The sequence below is a fragment of the Molossus molossus genome, unplaced genomic scaffold (assembly GCF_014108415.1).
Source record: "Molossus molossus isolate mMolMol1 unplaced genomic scaffold, mMolMol1.p scaffold_m16_p_18, whole genome shotgun sequence".
In the NCBI taxonomy this organism is placed as follows: domain Eukaryota; kingdom Metazoa; phylum Chordata; class Mammalia; order Chiroptera; family Molossidae; genus Molossus; species Molossus molossus.
In genome coordinates this window covers 38680973-38704927 of record NW_023425353.1, presented here as the reverse complement: position 1 = coordinate 38704927, position 23955 = coordinate 38680973, and the positions used below count along the sequence as shown (strand labels likewise).

The following is a 23955-nucleotide window of genomic DNA, read 5'->3' as shown; positions in this document are numbered from 1 at the left end:
TTTTTGATCAAAACAACTAATGGGACTCCCCAGCGGCAAGGAGCATAACTAAGACCTGATCTTGGTTTCTAAATCTCATTCCCCACTAAAAGGAACCAAGGTTTCTTAGAGAAACAGCTAATTCCAGCAGGGAAAGGACAGTGTGAGCCTGGAATATTTGTGAAGCAAGACAACAGTAAAAAATTAACAACAGCATATCAATAGGACAGAGGAGCTATCTTAAAGGATTCTCACTGGCCCAACTGGAGACAAAAAGAATAGTGATGGTGACAGATTAAAACACATTGATTTTTAAAATCCACAGGTCGGTAGAGAGACTCAAAAAGAGAGGAAAATCTCTTTTTATAGAAGTAGGCTAGCTAATAAAAGTAGAAGAAATGATAGCATGAGAAAACCGCCAATCTGTAATCCCAAACATCTGGCAGTAAGATTGGGCAGCACCCACTTTGACCAAGGTCTGATAGCATGTGCCTCCTGAGATAATCCAGGAGATACAACACCTGTGGGAGATTCTTGCTGGAAATGTTTGACCCAAGTCTAAGAATGAGGAACCTATTGGGCCATTCCAGAATGTGGAATATTCTTCAGAACAGTTGGTCTATATTCATCATAGGTTTTGATATCACTGACTGCAGAGAAATGTGGGGTAGTGTTCCAGAATGGGAGAGACCAAAGACACATAATGCCAAATGTAATGGTATAAACCTTGATTTGATCCTACTTCAGAAAGAAAAGCGTATATAAATGACATCTGGGGGACAGCTGGGAAAGTTTGTGTATAAACAATATGCTAGATGATATTATTGATTCATGTGGATTTTCTTACACGTGGTAATGGCTTCAGGTTAGTATAAGAATTTCTCTGTTCTTGACGCAGTTGTGCTAAAGTATTTAGGAGGAACATGCATGATGACTGCAGCCCACTGACAGGTGGTTTTCCTAAGGGGAAGTAGGGTGTGTGTGTGTATGTGTGTGTGTGCACACACACATATATGTGTACATAGAGATATATGTTTGTGTACGTACACACAGAGTAGCAAGATGGTAACAGCTGGAGAATCATCCAGGTGAAAGGTATACAAGTATTTATTCATGGTGCTGTTCTTTACAATATTCCATGAACTTGACAATTTTTAAAATAAAAAAAACTTGTAAAACTCAATAGATGGATTAAAGAGAATAATAGACACATCTGAAGAAAAGCAATAGACTGGAAAAGAAAGATGAAGAAATGACTCGGAATGCAGAGAAGATAAATATAAAAAGTTTACAGACAGTATAGAATGAAAAGATGTAACCTGTCTCATTGGACTTCTAGAAAGATAAAATAGAAATATTAAATGAGAGACTATTGAGAGACATAAAGAGACGGTCACTTTCAAGAACTTATGAATTAAAAGATGAAGAAAAGGCAAGGTGTAACAGGCAGGATAAATAAAAAGGAAACAACATTGGACATGGTGGAGGGGAATGCAGAATACAATGCAAAGATTAAGAGCAGCTGGAAAGATTGTGTACACAGAAACTGGAATTAGGCTGGCAGCTGGATTTTAGTAACAGTGGAAGTCACAGTACTATTGAGAACCTTTAAAGTAGTGGAAGGATACTTGTGTCAACTTAAACTGTCTTTCAAAAACAATGGTAACTCAAAGACAACTTGAGTAAACAAAAAGCAATAGTTCACCACAAAAAGACCTCTGCTAAAGGAACTTCTAAAGTATGTACTTCAAGGGGAGAACATGACCACAGAAGTAGAGGCTGAGATGCAAGAAGACTGAATGATAAAAATGTGCCAGTATTTAGATAAAGCAAAATAAATGTTATATTTTTAAATAATAGCGATATCTAATTTGTGGGGTTACAAAATGGCTGTACTTGTTCATAAAGCTATGGAGATAAAACATTTGGTACATGGTGATTTTAAGACAAAAATAAAATTCTAAGACTGTGTTAGTAAGTATTTATGTCTGTATTAAGTACCTAACCATGAGAAAAGTATTAAACAATAAAACCATCTTTTGTTACTAAAAACAAACAACATAATAAATAGTTTTAATAAAAGGCAGGAAAGGGGGAAAGGACAAGTAGAAGGCAGAAGATAGCAGGATCAAATCTATTGACATATACCAGCAAGAAAAATAAAAATACATAGACTAAACATGCCAGTTATAATCAGAAACTGATGGATTTAAGAAACAAAATCCAGCTATAACTGTTTTCAAGAGACACAGCTACAAAATAAGAAATGTAAAAGTTCAAAGTAATATTATGGGGAAAAACATACCAGGCAAATGTTTCAAAAAGAAAGCTGGAATAGCTATATAAATATTGGATAAAATATACTTTTTTTTAATCTTCACCCAAGGATACTTTTGCATTCATCTTCAGATAGAGTGAGAGGGAGAAACTGAGGAAGAGAGAGAGAGAAATACTGATGTGAGAGAGACACATCGAGTGGCTGCCACCCACACAACCCCAACCGGGGCGGGAACAAACTGCAACCGAGGTACGTGCCCTTAGTGGGAACCAAACCCAGGACTCTCTGGTCCACGGGCTGATGCTCTAACCACTGAGCCAAACCGGCCAGGGCTGGATAAAATATACTTTTACATAAAACTATTTTGTGGGAATAAAGAGGGTTACTACATGATGACAAAATGTTTGATCATGAAGAAAATATAACAATTCTAAATTTATAAAAGGGTAATAAAATCTTAAAATATACAAAGTGGGAATTAAAAAGCTACGTGGAGAAACTGCCACAGAACGGTTGTCAGAGTGGGAGGTCTCAGTATACCAGTCTGAATATTGACAGGCGAAGCAGACAAAAATCAGTAAAGAGGTAAAAGATTTAATCATAAGGAACAAACTGGATGTAATAGACTCATTTAGAACCCTACATGGAAAAATGAGACATTCTTCTGCAGAACACATGGAACATTAACAGCTGCTCAATCAAGGTAAAGAGTTTACAGGTGTTCATTGTGCAATTTTTAACTTACCAAGCAAGTATCAACACACCTGTAAGAATCAGTGCCATCAATCCAAACAATCTGATCACAATGCAATGAAGTTATAAATTAATAAAAACAATACTTTTAAAGCCCATACATTTTTCAATTAAAATCACAATATAAATAATGGGACCAAAAATCATAATGAAAATGTAAACATACTTAGAACTATATAATAATCAAAACATTATATGTCAAAACTTGTGGGGTACGTCAGAATTTATAATTTAAGAAAGTTTTGGTCTTAATCATTATGTTAAGCAAATTTTTAAACTCTAAAAGTTAATGCACTAAACATTACTCTTAAGATGTTCTAGAATAAAAAAATAGAATATGGTATACCCAAAAACAGGAATCAAGTATAACTTAATATTTTTAATTAAGGTATTTTTAAAGTTATCAACAAAAGCAAAAGTTAGTTCTTTTGAAACTTAATAATAAACATTTATATATTTTTTCTGTATGAATACTACTTACATTTTTTAAAATTAGAAATAATTTAAATCAAGTAGTTAGAACAGGATTTGTTTCCGTGGCCAGTCATGCTATACTAACACACACACACCTGCCCACATCCGACTAAAATCAAATGTGCACCAGCCGCTGGGAATCACACTTAAGCAAATGCCTTCGACAGTGTGCCAACTTTTGTTGTGCAGTGTGTGCATTTCTGTGTGGTGGGCAGGGCCAGAGAGGCCCTCCCAACCCAGAAGCTCCAGCTCCAGAAAGAATCCTTGAAGCCTCTTTCTCCTCACCCTGCTGGGAGGCAGGGGAACTGTCCAGCAGCAAATGCTTCCTGAAATCAGGCCTAGAACGGCCTGTGCGGTCTGTCCACCGAGAGCAGGGCTCCCCTTGCTGCCGGTGTCTGAAAGTCTGGAAAAGGACTTTGCGTTTGCATTGGGCTCCACACAGGATGCAGCAGGTCATAACTGCAAGGGCAGACGCAGTGGTCAGCTTATACAAATTAAAACGCATTTTGGGAAACCACTCCCAGCTCGCATTATTTAAAGAGCAATATGAGTAGAGGAAGGAATTCACAGTGCTTTTGGACTTTGGACAGAAAATTTATTTCGCCCTCTCCACTTTGCCTGTGTGTCCAAAATAGTGAAATGTTAGGAATGGACTGCAGCGTCAGAAATTGAGATGTGAAACCCTTACCTCTGTCAGTGAACTCCCTGATGGGGTGTTGGCTGGGACACCCCAGGCCTTCTCTAAGGGACTGAAGACTGCCACGTCTTCAGAAGGACCTGCATCAGAAGTATATCATTCTGCTGTAAGATTTTACGAAATACAGGTAGAAGCTGGTTCCTATCAAGTGGAAAAAAAAAGAAACTGGACCAAAACACAATCAACCAAGGACACATATGGTCAGTGAGGGTGAGATTACGGGGCGGCCTCTTTGTAAGCACTGAGATCTGCTCTGAGGCAATAAAAGAAAGACAGCCACCTGCTTATTGCTTCAGTCAGTCAGGGAAGCACTTGTGCCAGACTCTAAAACGTTGACAGACCAGAGCCAGAACAATTGAATTGTAAAAATGGACACAGTCGCCAATGCCATATGAATAATACATCTGTTGTAATTCTGCTTTCCAAAGTGGGTTTTTTGGACGCACAAAATGTATGTTAAAATAAAAAGAATTCTCGAAATAGAAGCAATCTTGTCTGCATTTTCTACTCCAGTGAGTCCCGTCGACTAGTAAATGCAGTATGGCTGAGTCCTGACTGTCTGCGTAGATGGAGGCATCACAGAGAATTGAAATCTGCAGTTACTCCCATCCACTTCACTTTATCTAGTCACCACATCTTTCCACAAGCTTTGTTAGAGATGGGCACAAGTTGCAAAATGAATGGACTGTTTCATCCCTGTTCCCTTATCTTGACCACCTATTGTTGGAGTTACTAACCAGTAGAGAAGTATGGGAACAATATAGAGCAAGAGAAAGAAATATATAAGTCCATATGATTCCCAAATAAGGTAATCAAACGATTCTGATCAAGTGTTTATCCAATACAAGCTCCTATATACAAAAGAGTGAAAAAAATGGGAATTCAGAGATATGGTATTTATCATGTTCAACCCTTTTGAGAATATAAATATTTGAGAAGGAAAAAGATAGCAATGCTATGCTAAAGAAGCAGTTATCAATTTAACAGCATTTTCTTAACAAAGAGGGAGGAATATAACAAAGATAACTAAACGCACCATAAAAAGTATCCAATGGAAAGGGGAGAACTGGGAGAGGAGAGAGACCAGCATAGATGAGATCAACTCAAGCCATGAAAACAGTGGTTCCAGATTCAAAAGAATGTAATCTCCATGATCAGTGGAGCCATGTTTGGTGCATATAGACAATTAGGACTTTGGGGAATTTGGGTTCATAATATTTAGTCTGGAGTTTAATAAGAAATACAGAGAGGAGCAAAAATGTGGGAAGGTGTGAGGAAATTGTATTTGCACTGAAATTGAGCCATGACTCTGTTCTTGGTAACTGGGAGAAGTTGGTTGATCAACAGAGCACGTTCCTGAAGGCATTGACAGAAGGGCACTGAGGCATACTTTGGGATTTGAGTTTCAGAAGCCCAGACATACAGCGTATAATGCATGCAGGTTTCAGGTCTGTGTAACAGGAATGGCATGGTATTCTTTGTTGATGTCTCCTTCACCTGTAGCTATCATTATAGATGAAAGAAGGTATGTGGTGTGTGTGTAAGAGAAGTGAACTTAATTTTAAATTCTGTAACTTTCAGTTTTCTAAGTAATGATGTTCTTGTGAGAGAGATCAGACTTTGAGCTGGTGAAAGCAGAAAAGTCCAAATGAAGAAATAGGTCATAGTAAATATTGACACCATTTTTCTGGTCTCCACATTTGGAGTTCTCTTGAACCTTCTCGACCACAGTTCAGCTAATTTCTAAGGTTTATAGGTATTGATAAACCTTCTCTTCTTATACTACCAGGCTGCCACACATTCGCTTGAAAATGTTTATGAAAAGCTTACATGCCAGGTTCCTTGCACCTTAGGTGTCCAGCCTACCCCAAGCCATCTGCCTCCGTGTGGTCCTGCACCCATATCCAGGGGCTCTGAAAGCATGATGTTTATCATTTCACTTTCTTATTCCAATCATCTTGATGGTTCTTTACAGTATCCTGAATAAAAACCTAGTTCAATGGAAGTACATTGGACTCAGTATCAGAAGAGTTGGGTTACTCTCAACTCTGTCGCTGACCTTCAGCCCCTCCATGCACCTGTTTCTTTGTCTGTAACCAACAGAGCACCATGGTAACTAGTCTAGGGGACTTCAGCTGTTGCTCACAACACAGGTTGTTTTTATCCCCATTTAATACCCAAAGAAACAGGATTACTATACTTAAATGATTTGCTCAAAGATACTCAACTAGTAAGTAGAGAAAATGGAATAAAAAAATGTCTTTGGAACCCAGATTCTTTCCACCACCTCTCTGTAAAATAGTGTCATCAGAAATGGCTCCCTTCCTGTGCTGTCCAAGAGGAGCCACTAGCTTTCCATTAAGTGAAATAAACAATTTAGTTTGTTGGTCACATCAACCACATTTTAAGGGCTCACTAGCCACATGTGGTTAGTGTCTGCCATACTGGCTAGCGAAGATTAGAGGACACTTCCTGCAGCAGAGTTTTAATGACAGGCTAGAACTTCTAGTCAGCTCTGGGCTTCTAATTCCTTGATTTCTCAGGCTGGCATTGGCGGCATTTCAGAGCCCGACTGCAGCTCTCTTTTCACTGCTGGGTTACTCACGACTGCCAGTCAAACCCTTCATGCACCTACCCGCCAGGGCACTGTTTCTAAGCGCCCCGCGGCACCTGCCACAGGGCCTTCTGTAGAGCAGAGAGTGAACATCTGCGTGGAAGATGGCTGGGGGGGGGCGGGGGGAAGGGATGGCATTCACTCATGCTTCCATTAGACAAATACTGAGAGTCTTCTCTGTGCTCAGCACTTTTCTCAGTTCCTGGGCTCACTATGGTGACCAGGCATGGTCTTGGGAAACTTAACTGCTGTCTGGGAGGGTGGAATAGTAGGGGACAGATCACCAAGAGGTTTACAGATAAATAAAAATTCAGACAGTGGTAAGTGTTATGAGAAAAATAAGAGCACGTTGTGCTGCGTGCCTAGAAACGGAAGTGGGACTGGGAAGCTACAGATACGGCGGCCTCTCACGAGGTACTATTGGAACCCAAATCTGAACAAACAGGAGCCAATAGGAAGTATTAAGTGGAACAGTGTCCATGAAGGAACTTGGCCATTGAAATGATACTCTTGCACTTTGACAAGATTTCTTGTCAGCTTCTGATTATCTGCCCAGTTTAACAAAGCCCAGTTTAGTAAATCATAATAAAATTACCCTGAAGGAAGGATGCAACAAGAAAAGGGTACAACAGCCCCGGCCTGTTTGGCTCAGCAGTTAGAGTGTCGGCCTGTGGTCCAGAGAGACCCGGGTTCGGTTCCTGCTAAGAGCGTGTACCTCGGTTGCAATTTGTCCCCGGCCCTGGTTGGTCATGCAGGTGGCAGCCACTCGATGTGTCCCTTTCACATCAATATCTCTCTCTCTCTCTCTCTCTCTCTCTCTCTCTCTCTCCCTCCCACTCTACCTGAACAACAAAAAAAAAACAAAAAAAGGAAAAAAGTCCTCGGGTGAGGATAAAAAAGAAAAAAAAAGAAATGGGTACAACAATTAATTTAGGAAGAAAGGTTAATATAGACTGTATTAACGTTGAAGTGGCATTTATCTTCTATGATGTTTTTCTTCTTTTGTTGTACAGCCTTGTTCTTGGACTACAGAAAGCTGCCCTTAAAGAAGATGCATTACCAAAGGCAAAATTCTTTCAAGATAAGAAATATATTTCAAGAGTAGCAAGAAACAGCAGATATAATACTGTTCAAAATTTTACCAGAAACACATTCCATACTTTTAAAAATGTAAAAAAGATAATAAAAGCTGTTCCCAAAAGACATGATAAAGGAAGTGCTTGAAGAATTTAACCTTAGGAAGCATGGTAAGTCTCTGGACTTAGGTAACTAAATCTACTGCCAAAACTCGGGGTAACTTTTATGTAGATATTTGCCTGTATCCGGAGGTACACTCTGGAGGGCTGGACACACCACAGTGTGTAGATTGAGGCAACTTGACCCCTTGCACTCATTGGTATTGATATATCTTGTCCATTTATGTGACCGTTCCTGATCATTCCAGCATGCTAAGACTGATATGTTCAAGAAATACTGTTATTAAAAGATGAAAGAATGAAGAAGTATTTGTAAAAGTCTAACGGAGATTATAATTTGAAGGTAAATGTTATACAGGGTATACATGTATGTACATGAGCCAATGCTAATTCTGTTATCATCGGTCTCTGTCCAACCCATTTTCTGCAAACCAAGCCATCTTGCTCGATTTAATACTGTTTAATGCTCATCTAACCAAAGGTTGTTCTGGAAGACCCCAAGATTTACCTTAAAAATTGGTGCTGTTGATAGGTCATAACTTTGGAAATTTGGCCTTCCACAATGAGTCCATTTGAACACATCGCTGTCTGTGTGGACTGAGTGGTCCTCCCACAGGGCTGTGCTGGAAGGGTCCTCCCATCTTCTGCAGGGGTGAGCTTGGACAGGTGACAAGCAGAGGGTAATTTTTCTCCTCACTTCCAAATCCTCATCAATGCCCCCAGAATATAAATTATGCTTTTGAGCTGGAAGTTCCCCCTTCATTATGTAGAGCCTCCTACCTGGCCATTTTTATGGGCTTTTATTCTCTTTCTCTTTCTTTCCCATTATTGTCTTTTTTTTTTTTTTTTTAATCACCCATATATTTCTTAGACAAGGAGAGTAAAGACACAACTTGTCATTACTCTCTGAGTTCCTTTTGCCCATCAGGTAGCTACTTAATCAATAGTGAACAGCACCAAACAGATTTGGAAAAACTCTAAAAAGCCTTAAATGCACACTGAGTTTGGATAAAAACAAAATAAGCAAGTTGTTAATGTTTTAATCTTCAAATATATATGGAGTTGCCAAGATGCAAAAGAGGTTGGAGTGAGTTAAAGCAGGAAAAGTCTTCAAAGCGCCTGGCCTCAACTAGCATTCTCCAATGGCTCTCTCCTTACCCCTAGCAAGTTCATATAATTAATTATTAAGCTTATAGAGGGGCTGATATCTGCAACTGAACATCAAAGTAGCATTATTTAACTTAGACACAATGTCCAGCCCTTACCTCAGATTGTAAGGACTGGCTCCACGGTTGGTAGCAGGGGCCCTGTGGGCAGAGTGTCCCTCGCTTCAGGAAGGCAGAGAGACTCTGCTGGGGCAGGTGGTTACGGACACCTAACACCCGTAGGTATGGTCCGATTTTCCTTCCTATACCTCTGTTCATAAAACCTGAAAAAGAAGGGCTATCTATCTGCATGTGTTTTGAAACCACTTCTGCCATCCTAACTCAGGCAACTCCAGAGAGCTAGCTCCCTGTGTCTTCAGGGGCAAGGAGTTTAAATGTCACATTCATACTCAGGTAATAGGGAAAAATAGAGCATGACAGGTTTCTTCATCCTCAGTGGTCTTAGAGGTTCAGAAAAAAAATGTTCCAATGACAGGAAGTTGATGAGCATTATTTAAGAGGTATTTTAATAAAAGGACTTTTCTGGTTAACTTCGGATTAAGCAAAAACGCCTTTCTTTTGCTTATTGCTGGAAATACTTTCAAAATGTATCTTTTTTTTTTCTGCATAATAAGTAAAGTACATCAAACAATTATTCCCTTGGTCGTTGAGATTATTTTAGCATTTTGGGTCATCTTTTTAATCATTAATAGGTAAACGATCTGAAACATGCTACAAATATTAAATTCTTTTTAAAAATAAATCTCTAGTGATGGTGTTTTCGTTGATTGTCTTTCTCCTAAAGAAGGAACTCTGCAAAAGTTAAATATCAGTTTAATAAAATTTATGTGATTCTAATTACCAAGAATCCCACAAATAAGCAGTGATGTTTCTTGGTTTAAAAATGTAAATTGACTGGCCTGGCTGGTGTGGCTCAGTGGTTGAGCGTCGACCCATGCACCAAGAAGTCACCAGTTCGATTCCCAGTCAGGGCACATGCCCAGGTTGTGGGCCCAATCCCGAGTGGGGGGCATGCAGGAGGTGGCCAATCGATGTTCTCGCTCATCGATGTTTCTTATCTCTTTCCCTCTCCCTTCCTCTCTCCCTAAAATCAATAAACAAACAAACAAAAAAAATTTAAAAAGTGTAAATTGACTGTAAAGAATATGCTTCCTATTATCTCTGCTCTGAGTTATGAGTCAAACATATTAAAGAAAAAAATATAGAGGTTGAAAAGGAATGCAATACAACATAGCATCAGATTTTAACAGTAACAACTCAACCAAATGACCTCTTTTAAAAAGAGGGGAGGGCCCTGGCAGGTTTGGCTCAGTGGTTAGAGCGTCGGCCTGCGGTCCAGAGAGACCCGGGTTCGGTTCCCGCTAAGGGCACGTACCTCGGTTGCAGTTTGTCCCCGGCCCTGGTCGGTCATGCAGGTGGCAGCCACTCAATGTGTCCCTTCACGTCGATGTTTCTCTCTCTCTCTCTCTGTTCCTCTCTCTACCTCCCACTGTACCTGAACAAAAAATGGAAAAATGTCCTCGGGTGAGGATAAAAAACAAAAACAAAACAAAAGAAAATAAATAAAAAGGGTGAGGGTATAAGGGGGAGAAGCATGGATAGTAGGACGATAAGGTAAGAAAATAATATTTCCATCAGCCCACTCCATTTATTTCCTCAGCATTTCCACATTTCTCAGTCCTGAGTTATCTAACAGCTCCAGTCTTGAAGCCCATTCTCAGCATAACAGTTCATATCCCAAAAAATTTCCCCCAAATTCTGCAGGCTCTAAATCTCACTTAGTAGCTGGAAACTATGGTCTTAGCAGACTTTATGAGAAACAAAGGCAATGCAACATAATGTAAAAGCTTTACAGTTTGATGTAATCCCATTTCTTTATTCTTGCTTTTGTTGCCCTTGCCCAGGGAGACATATCCCCCTCCCCCCAAAAAATGTTGCAGGACCGATGTCAAAGAGTTTACTGCCTTTTCTTTTTTTTTTCTAATTGTATGGTTTCAGGTCTTACATTTAAGTCTTCAATCCCTTTTGAGTTCATTTTCATATATGGTATAAGAAAGTGGTCCAGATTCTTTATTTTTGCATATATGTATAGTTTTCCAATACCATTTATTGAAAAGACTATCATTTTCTTATTGTATATTCTTGCCTCCCTTGTCATAAATTAACTGACCATATATTCAAGAGCTTATTTCTGGGTTCTTTATTCTGTTCCATTGATCTATGTGTCTCTTTTTGTGCCAGTACCATGCTGTTTTGATTACTATAACTTTTAGTATAGTTTGAAATCAGGGGCACAACACCTCCAACATCATTTTTCTTTGGCAATTTAGAGTCATTTGTGGTTTCATATAAATTTTAGGATTATTTATTATACTTCTGTGAAAAATGTCATTGGTACTTTGATGGGATTGCATTGAATCTGTAGATTGCTTTGGGTAGTATGAATATTTTTATAATATTGTTCAATCCATAAACATTGGTATATCCTTCCATTTATTTGCATTGTCTTTCACTTCTTTCATCGGGGTACAGGTCTTTTAGCTCCTTGGTTAAATGTATTCCTAAGCATTTTATTCTTTTTTTTTTTTTTTAATCCTCACCCGAGGACATTTTTCCATTTTTTTGTTCAAATAGAGTGGGAGGGAGAGAGAGGAAGAGAGAGAGAGAGAGAGAGAGAAACATCAACATGAAAGGGACACATCGAGTGGCCGCCACCCACACAGCCCAACCAGGGCTGGGGACAAACTGCAACCGAGGTACGTGACCCTAGCAGGAACCAAACCCGGGTCTCTCTGGACCACAGGCCGATGCTCCAACCGCTGAGCCAAACCGGCCAGGGCAACATTTTATTCTTTTTGACACAATTATAAATGGGGTTGTTTTCTTAATCTCTCTTTTTGATAGCTTGGTACTAGTGTACAGAAATACAACAAATTTCTGAATATTAATTTTGTATCCTGCAACTTTATGTACAGGTATTTTCCCTCTATAACCATTTTGTTAAGAATTTTTATTGTAAGTGGATGTTGAATTTTGTCAAATGCTTTTTCTTTATCTATTGAGATTCCCATATGATTTTTATCCATTTTTATTCTTTTGTTAATGTAGTGTATCATGTTTACTGATTTAAAATGTAGATCCATCCTTGCATCTCTGGAAAAAAATCCCACTTGATCATGGTGTATGATCCTTTTAATGTACTGAATTCAGTTTGCTAATATTTTGTTGAGAATTTTCCCATCTATGTCCATCAGGGATATTGGTTTATAATTTACTTTTTAGTTTGTTGTTGTATCTTTGTCTAGTTTTGGTATCAGGGTAATGCTCATTTCATAGAAAGAATTTGGAAGTGTTCCTCCCTCTTGAGTTTTTTGGAATAGTTTGAAAAGCATTGGTATTAGCAATTTTTACCTTATTAAGTGTTTGGTAGAATTTACCTGTGAAGCCACCTGGTCCTGAACTTTTATTTGTTAGGTGTTTTTTGATTACTGATTCAATTTTGTTACTAATACTCGGTCTGTTCAGATTTTCTATTTTTTCCCTTGTTCAGTCTCAGAAGGTTGTATTTTTCTAGGAATTTATCAATTTATACTAGGGTGTCCAATTTGTTGGCATGGTATTCTTTTATGATCTTTTATATTTATGTGATGTCAGTTGTAACTTCTCTTTCATTTCTGATTTTATTTGGGTCCTGTTTTTTTCTTAACAAGTCTGGCTCAAGGTTTATTAATTTTGTTTATCTTTTCATAGAATCAGCTCTTAGTTTCATTGATCTTGTTTTTTTAGTCTCTATTTTATTTATCTCCACTTTTTTATCATCTTGTTCCTTCTACTCATTTTGGGCTTTGTTCTTTTTCTAGTCCTTGAGGTGTAAAGTTAGATTATTTGGGATTTTCCTTGTTTATTAAGGTAGGCCTATAAGTGTCCTTCTTACAACTGCTCTTGCTGCATCACATGGATTTTAGAGTTTTGTTTTCATGTGTCCCAGGATATTTTCTTATTTCTTCTTTGATCCACTTGTTTAATAGCATTTTGTATAGTCTCCATGTTTGTGTGTCTCCCCCCCCCCCCCCCCCCCCCCCGTTTTTCTCTTATAATTGGATGTCTAGTTTTAGTACATTGTGGTCATAAAATATAGTTGATATGATTTGTCTTCATGAGTTTATTGAGCCTTATTTTGTGCCTAACGTGTGATCTACCCTGGAAAATATACCTGGTCCACTTGAAAAGAACATGTATTCTGCAGTTTGGGGATGAAATGTTCTATAAGTATCTATTAAGTCTATCTGGTCTAATGTGTCCTTTAAAGCCACTGTTTTCTTGCCCTGGCCGGTTTGGCTCAGGGTTAGAGCGTCGGCCTGCGGTCTGGAGAGACCCGGGTTCGGTTCCCGCTAAGGGCACGTGCCTCGGTTGCAGTTTGTCCCCGGCCCTGGTCGGTTGTGCAGGTGGCAGCCACTCAATGTGTTCCTTTCACGTCGATGTTTCTCTCCCTCTCTCTCTGTTCCTCTCTGTACCTCCCTCTCTACCTGAACAAAAAATGAAAAAATGTCCTCGGGCGAGGATAAAAAACAAAAACAAAACAAAAGAAAATAAATAAAAAGGGTGAGGGTATAAGGGGGAGAAGCATGGATAGTAGGACGATAAGGTAAGAAAATAATATTTCCATCAGCCCACTCCATTTATTTCCTCAGCATTTCCACATTTCTCAGTCCTGGGTTATCTAACAGCTCCAGTCTTGAAGCCCATTCTCAGCATAACAGTTCATGTCCCAAAAAATTTCCCCCAAATTCTGCAGGCTCTAAATCTCACTTAGTAGCTAGAAACTATGGTCTTAGCAGACTTTATGAGAAACAAAGGCAATGCAACATAATGTAAAAGCTTTACAGTTTGATGTAATCCCATTTCTTTATTCTTGCTTTTGTTGCCCTTGCCCAGGGAGACATCCCCCCTCCCCCCAAAAAATGTTGCAGGACCGATGTCAAAGAGTTTACTGCCTTTTCTTTTTTTTTTCTAATTGTATGGTTTCAGGTCTTACATTTAAGTCTTCAATCCCTTTTGAGTTCATTTTCATATATGGTATAAGAAAGTGGTCCAGATTCTTTATTTTTGCATATATGTATACAGTTTTCCAATACCATTTATTGAAAAGACTATCATTTTCTTATTGTATATTCTTGCCTCCCTTGTCATAAATTAACTGACCATATATTCAAGAGCTTATTTCTGGGTTCTTTATTCTGTTCCATTGATCTATGTGTCTCTTTTTGTGCCAGTACCATGCTGTTTTGATTACTATAACTTTTAGTATAGTTTGAAATCAGGGGCACGACACCTCCAACATCATTTTTCTTTGGCAATTTAGAGTCATTTGTGGTTTCATATAAATTTTAGGATTATTTATTATACTTCTGTGAAAAATGTCATTGGTACTTTGATGGGATTGCATTGAATCTGTAGATTGCTTTGGGTAGTATGAATATTTTTATAATATTGTTCAATCCATAAACATTGGTATATCCTTCCATTTATTTGCATTGTCTTTCACTTCTTTCATCGGGGTACAGGTCTTTTAGCTCCTTGGTTAAATGTATTCCTAAGCATTTTATTCTTCTTTTTTTTTTTTAATCCTCACCCGAGGACATTTTTCCATTTTTTTGTTCAAATAGAGTGGGAGGGAGAGAGAGGAAGAGAGAGAGAGAGAGAGAAACATCAACATGAAAGGGACACATCGAGTGGCCGCCACCCACACAGCCCAACCAGGGCTGGGGACAAACTGCAACCGAGGTACGTGACCCTAGCAGGAACCAAACCCGGGTCTCTCTGGACCACAGGCCGATGCTCCAACCGCTGAGCCAAACCGGCCAGGGCAACATTTTATTCTTTTTGACACAATTATAAATGGGGTTGTTTTCTTAATCTCTCTTTTTGATAGCTTGGTACTAGTGTACAGAAATACAACAAATTTCTGAATATTAATTTTGTATCCTGCAACTTTATGTACAGGTATTTTCCCTCTATAACCATTTTGTTAAGAATTTTTATTGTAAGTGGATGTTGAATTTTGTCAAATGCTTTTCTTTATCTATTGAGATTCCCATATGATTTTTATCCATTTTTATTCTTTTGTTAATGTAGTGTATCATGTTTACTGATTTAAAATGTAGATCCATCCTTGCATCTCTGGAAAAAAATCCCACTTGATCATGGTGTATGATCCTTTTAATGTACTGAATTCAGTTTGCTAATATTTTGTTGAGAATTTTCCCATCTATGTCCATCAGGGATATTGGTTTATAATTTACTTTTTAGTTTGTTGTTGTATCTTTGTCTAGTTTTGGTATCAGGGTAATGCTCATTTCATAGAAAGAATTTGGAAGTGTTCCTCCCTCTTGAGTTTTTTGGAATAGTTTGAAAAGCATTGGTATTAGCAATTTTTACCTTATTAAGTGTTTGGTAGAATTTACCTGTGAAGCCACCTGGTCCTGAACTTTTATTTGTTAGGTGTTTTTTGATTACTGATTCAATTTTGTTACTAATACTCGGTCTGTTCAGATTTTCTATTTTTTCCCTTGTTCAGTCTCAGAAGGTTGTATTTTTCTAGGAATTTATCAATTTATACTAGGGTGTCCAATTTGTTGGCATGGTATTCTTTTATGATCTTTTATATTTCTGTGATGTCAGTTGTAACTTCTCTTTCATTTCTGATTTTATTTGGGTCCTGTTTTTTTCTTAACAAGTCTGGCTCAAGGTTTATTAATTTTGTTTATCTTTTCATAGAATCAGCTCTTAGTTTCATTGATCTTGTTTTTTTAGTCTCTATTTTATTTATCTCCACTTTTTTATCATCTTGTTCCTTCTACTCATTTTGGGCTTTGTTCTTTTTCTAGTCCTTGAGGTGTAAAGTTAGATTATTTGGGATTTTCCTTGTTTATTAAGGTAGGCCTATAAGTGTCCTTCTTACAACTGCTCTTGCTGCATCACATGGATTTTAGAGTTTTGTTTTCATTTGATATTTTCTTATTTCTTCTTTGATCCACTTGTTTAATAGCATTTTGTATAGTCTCCATGTTTGTGTCCCCCCCCCCCCCGTTTTTCTCTTATAATTGGATATCTAGTTTTAGTACATTGTGGTCATAAAATATAGTTGATATGATTTGTCTTCATGAGTTTATTGAGCCTTATTTTGTGCCTAACGTGTGATCTACCCTGATAAATATACCGGGTCCACTTGAAAAGAACATGTATTCTGTCTGCAGTTTGGGGATGAAATGTTCTATAAATATCTATTAAGTCTATCTGGTCTAATGTGTCATTTAAAGCCACTGTTTTTTTGCCCTGGCCGGTTTGGCTCAGCGGTTAGAGCGTCGGCCTGCGGTCCGGAGAGACCCGGGTTCGGTTCCCGCTAAGGGCATGTACCTCGGTTGCAGTTTGTCCCCGGCCCTGGTTGGTCGTGCGGGTGGCAGCCACTCGATGTGTCCCTTTCACATCGATGTTTCTCTCTCTCTCTCCCTCCTGCTCTATCTGAACAAAGAATGAAAAAGTGTCCTCGGGTGAGGATAAAAAAAAAAAAAAGCCATTGTTTTCTTGTTGATTTTTCTGTTGGGATGATCTATCCATTAATATAGTGGGGTATTAGTCATCTACTATTATTGTATTACTGTCAATTTGTACTGAATCAATGTCCTTTATGGCTGTTAATATTGATTTATTATATTTACCTAAATATTGTTGAATATGTAAATATTTACCAATGTTGTATCTCCAGGATTGACCATTTTATCATTGTGTAATGCCCTTCTTGATCTGTTTTTACAGTGTATTGTTGTCTATTTTGTCTGATATGTACATTGCTACCCCAGCTTCCTTTTTGTTTTTCTTTGCATTGTATATCTCTTTGCCATCCCTTCACTCTCAGTCTGTGTGTGCCTTTCAATCTGACGTTAGTCTCTTGTAGGCAGCATATAAATGGGTCTTAGTCCATTACCCTTTCAGCCATCCTATGTCTTTTGATTGAAGCACTTAATTTACATTTAAAGTAATTATTGATAGGTATTTACTTATTGCCATTTTGTTTATTGTTTTTTGTTGTTTTTGTAGTTTTCCTCTGTTCCTTTCTTCTCTTGGTTTTATCCCTTGTAGTTTGCTGAGGTTTTTTTAGTGTTATATTTGGGTTCCTTTCTCTTTTTTGTGTATCTTTTGCAGGTTTTTGGTTTGTCATTACCATGAGGTTCATATGTATCAATCTATATATATATAACATGTATTTTAAGCTGATAAGTTTTTGTTTGAATGCATTATAAAAATGCTACATTTTTACTCCCCACTCGTTTTTGCTGTCATAGTTTTTTTTTGTGTCCCCTATATAGTTGATTTTCCTACTTTTGTTTTTTAACCTTCATAACTTTGTAAGTAACTAATTTATTGTCTTTACTATATATTTGCTTTACCCATGTGATTTCTTTTTTTATATCTGGTTATGATCTTTATTTTTCCGCTTTAAAGACTCTTTAATATTTCTTATAAAACCAGTGAGGGACTCCCTTTAGTTTCTGCTTGTCTGGGAAATTCCCTCTTCTTCAATTCTGAATAATAACCTTTGCAGGTCAGGTATTCTAGATTGTAGGTTCCTTCCTTTCAGCACTTTAAATAGCTGTATATCCTGCCACTCCCTTCTGGTGTGTCAAGTTCCTGCTAAGAAATCAGTTGACAGCCTGTGGGATTACCTTTCTATATGACAATGTCTTGGTGTGGCTCTCTTTGGGTTCACTTTGTTTGTAACTCTCTGCTTACTGGACCTGGAAGTCTGTCTCCCCAGGTTAGGAAAGTTTTCAGTAATTATTTCTTCAAATAAGCCCCCCACCCACCTTCTTCTTCCTGGATACCTATTATACAAGTGTGAGTGTGCTTGATATTGTCCCACATGTCCCTTAAACTAGCCTAATTTTTTTAAATTATTTTTTTCTTTTTGCTGTTCTGATTGGGTGAATTCCACTATTGTGTCTCTAGGTCACTAATCTATTCATCTGTTATTTAATCTGCTTTTGGTTTCCTTTAGTGTATTTTTCATTTTGGCTATTAGTCTTCAGATATGATTGGGTTTTTTTTCCTCCCCTATCTCCCATGAGATATGATTAGTTCTTTATTATATTTTCTAACCCTTTGTTGAAGTTCTCCCTAAGTTGCTCTATTCTCCTAAGTTCAGTGACCATCATTATGATTATTAATTTAAATTATTTATCAAGCATATTACTTACCTCTGTTTCATTAGGGTTTTATCTGGGTGTTTTTCTTGTTCCTTCATTTGGAACATATTCTTCTTTTTATTTTGCTTGACTGTCTGTGTTTGTCACTATGAATTAAACAAAACAGCTCTCACCTGATTTTGTAGGAGTGGCCTTGTGTAGGAACAACTTCTGTCTAGGCTGTGTGTTGCCCTGGGTACTGGCTGGCCAAGGACGTAGGAGGCATTTGCTGAGGCAGCCTGGGGCACAAGGGCCTGGGAGCCACTGGTCAGAGCTGCAGCAGGTGCTGGCCGAGTGGATCAGGGTAGCTGTGGAGGCATTACAGGTAGCAAGAGTGCTTGGACCTAGCTCCCTCCCACACTATCTAGGAGGAGAGGGGAACAAAGGCGTTCACTGGTACCTCTGATTCCAGAGAGTTCCTACAGTTCCCCACCTGTTCAGTAGACACCTTTGGGTAAGTAAATGGATATTTTTTCATGTATAATCTTGGTGCCCTTTAAATCACTGTTTTATCACTGTGTCTCAGAGCAGGAAAGTTGCTCACGGAGGCCCCTCAGTATTATCCCTCCCTGAAATTTGCCCTGTTGGAGTAGAGTTCCTATATTTCTCTTTCCTACCTTCTCTATGTGTTCTTTAGGAGGAACTGCTCTGTATGTAGGTGAGTTTGGGATAATCCTAGGCCACCATCTTGGACCCCTCTCCATTCCTGACCGTTCTGAATGACACGATTTTTTGATAATTTTGTTGTTTACTTGTCTAAACACTAAGTGTACTGTGAATCATGAACCCAGACATATTCATTAAAAACTGGCAGTGTACCATAACTATACTGTATAATTATTGCAACTTAATTAAATTTTGGAGCATTTCTTAAACAAGTAGATAATCTGAGTCTGGGGAAAATACTATTCAACTTCTTAGTTTCTAATTTCAAACTAAAACATTTTGAACAACATAAACCCTTCTGCAAGTGGATGACAAGTGGGGAGAGAGAATCAGGTTTGTGTACGAACAATAATCAACAACCTTGAAGGGTATATTTTAGTGGGAAAGGCCATGTTTGGTATTTTTAAAATGTACATTTTTAGCATGTTAACAGCTTAATCCTTTTCTTTTTTCCATGAATTTAATAAATAATCTACACTGGATAAAAGCAAGCTGTTGGGCTAAGGTTTAGAATTTCAAGTAGAGCTTATAGTAATGATGGCTAAGAAGAGACATTTCTCTAGAGCTGATACACAGTATTAAATAACTAACTAAGGCAGACCATAAAACACACAGGAAGAAAGATTAGAGCAGAAAGAGTGTAATACTGCCAGTCCGGAGATTTGAGTGGAGGGCCTAGTTCTGTCACTGATTCTTTGTGACACCAAGTCCATTTCTTCAGAACAAATGCTTCTAGAGAGTTTATTCTTCTGCTAAGGCTTACTTTTAAAAGCACCACCAAAAACAAATGAAAACACTTAAGATGCTTGAATACAGTTTATTGGCTGCTTTGAATAGCATTTTTAATAGCAAAAATGTGTTTACATTATAATAGCTTATAACCATCTTTTTTTCAATACAAAGTACACTGAGATCATATAAGTCTTAGCATTTTAAATTCCTCACCTCTGACATATACAATAAAAAATCCCAGACACTGTCTGGCTGATTCTTGCAGAGGTATGCATGAGTGTACTAGTCAAGTGCAATTTCTTTAACCACCTTGGGTGGGATTTATCATGAAACATTAATATAGAGACATGATTTTGAAAATTAAGCAAAGGGATTGATCTTCTTTACTCTTGAGTTACAGTATATTTATATATTTATACAAATTACTAGGCTTTCATTTCCATACCTTGACAATCCCATCTCTAGAAGCAGTTACAATGAAGCCCTGTGTTGTCTGGAATGTGGCAACATCTGTGATGATGTCGTGATGTCCCACAGGCAGAGACTCTGGGCCCCTCCGAGGGGTGTCATCACTTGGTCCTACCTTCTGCTTATTCTGAATTTCCTGTTTCATGATTAAAAGTCAAGGAGAAAGACAGAAGTTAAAAGCCTGTAAGTATTCTTGCTTTTGGGATATGCTGTTGAAGTAGCCATGCTTTCACAAGTACACGGAGCAAAAGGAGTAAAAAGAGAGGGTCCAACATGACATTCTAGGTTTCCAGTCAGTAAATCCCATGGAGAGCCACTTAGAAATATGGAAGGTGTAGCATTTCTAAAGCTCAATATTATTTGTCACGAAGAAAGCACGTTTTCATTTATTGGGCACTTTCAGGTACGTTATCTCATTTTTATCTAACTCAAGAGCACAAGCTTCAGAGCCCAACAGCCAGGTCTAAATCTCAGCTGCTTACGAGCTGGATGATCTTGACAGTAACAGAACAACTGTATAAGGCAGTACCTTTAAGGACTGAGCAAGGTGTAAAGTGCTTACTCCAAGTGGTATACTTATAGGTGTACTTTTGATATGTTTATTATACCTTAATAAAAGTTCATTTTAAAAAATACAGAAAAGCCAAGAGAAAATAAACATTTTTTAAAACTTAAAGAAATACTGCCATTCTTGGCCCAAAGCCATTTTTAGACCTACAAAAGTTGAAGGAAAAAGAGATTACTTGTACCTGGACGACTTCGGTGCCTTCAATAATTTTCCTATAGTAGGACACAGATGGAGAACTAGTACTTCCTGCAACAATATAGGACCTCTCTGGGTAAGCCAAGTCCCAAAACCTAGGGAAGAGGAAACGCTTGGTGATAATCTCTTCAGAGAAGGGAGGAATAATGACCATTGGCTAACATTTATCAATATATATCTTATTTTCTGTTCCACTAAAAAGAGATTTTTCTAGAACTGCATAAAATTAGTTACAAATGAAGTATTAACAGCTGTCCTTGCAAGATGTGGACAACTTAAAACATTACATATTGCTAATGTGAATAATAAATAACACACTAAATGTTAACTGTTGCATAAAGTATTTTTTATCAGATACTAACTATACCTTATTTTCATGTCTGAGCCAGCTGTTAGCAGGATAGGATTTCCATCTGCAGGACTACAGTAGATACCATGAACACTATGAGGAGAAGGCTAAAAAGAAAGAAATGTGAGTCAAATAAAATGTACCAGTGTATTCCACAAATGAAGATTCCATTTCTAGAGATATGTCAATTGTCAGGGGCTTCACAGAAATGAGACATGTGATTATGTATGTCTTATACATTTCTTTCTTTAGAACTTTAAATTGATTTGCTTTGTATCATTCTGAATAAAGAGGAAAAGACTGTTCAGCTTCCTAAAATTTTCTATTTTGGATGAAAAGGACCCCAATAAGAGGAGAAAAGAAATCTTTCCTGACAAAACAAAAATGTATATAAAAGAGTCATGTTTCATTCTTAAATAATCTAAAACATCCATCTGGGCTTTTCCTATTTAACCCAGATTTTTATTGGGGTTCTAAAGCGGTATCACAAACTTTTACAGAGCTAGCGACCAAAACACCCAGTGAAGCAGGCACTAGTCAGCCTAAGGAACTAGAAAGCGCCCTCGGTAACATGTTGGATAAAATGTCTGAAGGTACCTGGAATGTGGGAAATTATTTTGGCCTTTATAATAAAAACTAGAGTCAAACCTGTAACTCTGAGAGCGGGGGTGCACTGCTGGCCCAGAGAGTGAATCTTCTGTCACCAGTCTCCATGTCCCACATAGACACTTCATTGTTGCCCTGAACAGCTAAGGGAAACAAAGGCCAGCACCATTACTCAGATGAAGAACTCTGCCCTCACATGTAGGGAAATAATCCAAGTCAGCCTGCACTTATTTTTTCCCATCCTGCAAGAAAAGCTTACTAGTACTTTTAAATAACATTGTGGTCCAAAGGCTTTATGAGATCTGCCCCTGCTACCTCTCTGCTTTATCAGTCAGGGTTTCAACAGGAAACAGATGGCATACCCAGGAGGATTTATTTTCAAAGGAACTATTTACAAAGGTGTGGGTGTAGGAGTATCATAAAAGATCACACAATAAATGGGCTAGTAGCAGCAGCTAAGCAGAGGTAGGGAGGGGATAGTTCTGGAAATTGAATAGAGAAGGCCACTTTTGGGCCACAGGGAGGAGTCTGGCTGTTATTCAGAGTAAGAAGCCATTGGAAGGTACTGAGCAGAAGAAAGGATGATCTTAAGAATAAAAACAAAGAGTTGTAAGACAGTACATGAATAGGAACAAGAGATTATGGTGCTTAGACTAGGGAGAGTGATGGAGACAGTAAAAAGGGGTCAGATTCTGAATAGATTTTAAGATAGAACATATGTGATTGGCTGATGGACTGCAGTAGGGTGAAAGAGGAGAAGAATCGAGCACAACACAAGGCTTCTTTCTGATCATCTAGCATAAAAGAGCTGCCATTCTCTGAGAAGAGCGGGCGTGTCTCAGAGTCAGAGAAAGTGGTGAGGGACCTGGTTTAGTTTGAACATGTCAAGTTTAAATCAAGGTGGCCATTAGATCTCTTAGAGGAGACATTAAATAGACATATAAAAATCTGAATAAACACGGGACCAGATAAGATCATACAGGAAAACCAGTGTAGAAAGAAAAGAGGTTAAGACCAAAGCCTGAGTCCTAAGGTAGAGGCCACAATTTAAAAGTCAGAAGACAAAGAGGAACCAGCACATCAATGAATAGGAGAACCAAGAGAGTGATGTCCTTGGAATCAGGCAGGGCGAGTATTTCAGAAAGGGGAGACAAGCCACTGACCAAAGAAGAGGCAGGCTGAGTGATGGCACTGAATTTGGCAACATGGTGACTTTGATAGCAGCAGTGTATGCGAAGGGACCAGAAAGAGTCTAGATGCAAGAGCACCAAGGAGGAAATATAAGGATAACAAGACCTACATTTATCAGACACTAATTCTGTCCCAGGCTCTGTGCTTTATGTGTTATCTCAAATTCTTACAACTCTGCTAGGTAAGAATTTTTAACCACATTTGACAGCTAAGGAAAGTGAGTTCCAAAGTCTTGCCCAGTGAGGGGAGGGAAGGAAGCATGTAAGAAACACAGTAGAAACAGATCAGTAAGAAATGGCAACTGACAAGGATAAGCCAAGGTTTCTAGGAAGAGGGTGGCAGCCTTAACAAAACTATGGGACATGAAAGAAAGAAAACAAAGAAAGGGGAAACAGCGGCTGACAGGAATGGAAGGTGATATGGCGACAGATGAGATCATAGTGAGATATCAGTAGTGAAAACTTCCATAATCAAAACAGAACAAAATCAAGCATTCTGCTCATATGTAAAGTAAGAACTCTAATAAGAACATTCTTGGCAGCACTAAGAAAACCCAACACCTGAAAGCCAGCCCTCTAATTTACCTGCAATCACCCAGGACTGGTACAGAGGGTGCATTGAGAGGCGTCTGATCCGAGCCCTGGACGGATGACAGTGACTGGAAATTGGCAACTGGAACCTCATATCCCAACAAGCCATGGTACCACTGCTTGTACCTTGAAGAAAAAAACAAAAGCTGAAAAGATTACCATCTAATGATTAAAGCGTACTCAGGCTACAT

The 23955-nt window shown here is 38.3% G+C and overlaps 2 protein-coding genes across 4 annotated transcripts in view; one reads left to right on the top strand and one right to left on the bottom strand.

The window, feature by feature from the left end:
• COL6A6 (collagen type VI alpha 6 chain) overlaps positions 1 to 8019 on the top strand; it is a 103025-nt gene extending 95006 nt beyond the window's left edge. The window contains exon 36 of the mRNA XM_036267470.1: positions 7809 to 8019. Within this exon, the coding sequence (XP_036123363.1) occupies positions 7809 to 8019 (211 nt within the window). The remainder of the gene's footprint in view (positions 1 to 7808) is intronic.
• Positions 6052 to 23955, bottom strand: part of PIK3R4 (phosphoinositide-3-kinase regulatory subunit 4) — an 81114-nt gene continuing 63210 nt past the window's right edge. The window contains exons 16-23 of one of the 3 annotated variants that reach the window (XM_036266378.1): positions 23759 to 23890; positions 22026 to 22126; positions 21396 to 21484; positions 21015 to 21123; positions 20243 to 20401; positions 18534 to 18707; positions 8500 to 8648; positions 6052 to 6172 (exon numbers count right to left, since the gene is read on the bottom strand). In XM_036266378.1, coding sequence (XP_036122271.1) covers positions 18699 to 18707; positions 20243 to 20401; positions 21015 to 21123; positions 21396 to 21484; positions 22026 to 22126; positions 23759 to 23890 — 599 coding nt within the window. In that variant the 3' untranslated portion in view covers positions 6052 to 6172; positions 8500 to 8648; positions 18534 to 18698. Of the gene's footprint in view, positions 6173 to 8499; positions 8649 to 18533; positions 18708 to 19876; positions 20402 to 21014; positions 21124 to 21395; positions 21485 to 22025; positions 22127 to 23758; positions 23891 to 23955 lie in introns of those variants that run through there. The other 2 variants (XM_036266377.1, XM_036266379.1) reach the window with 2 other exon arrangements.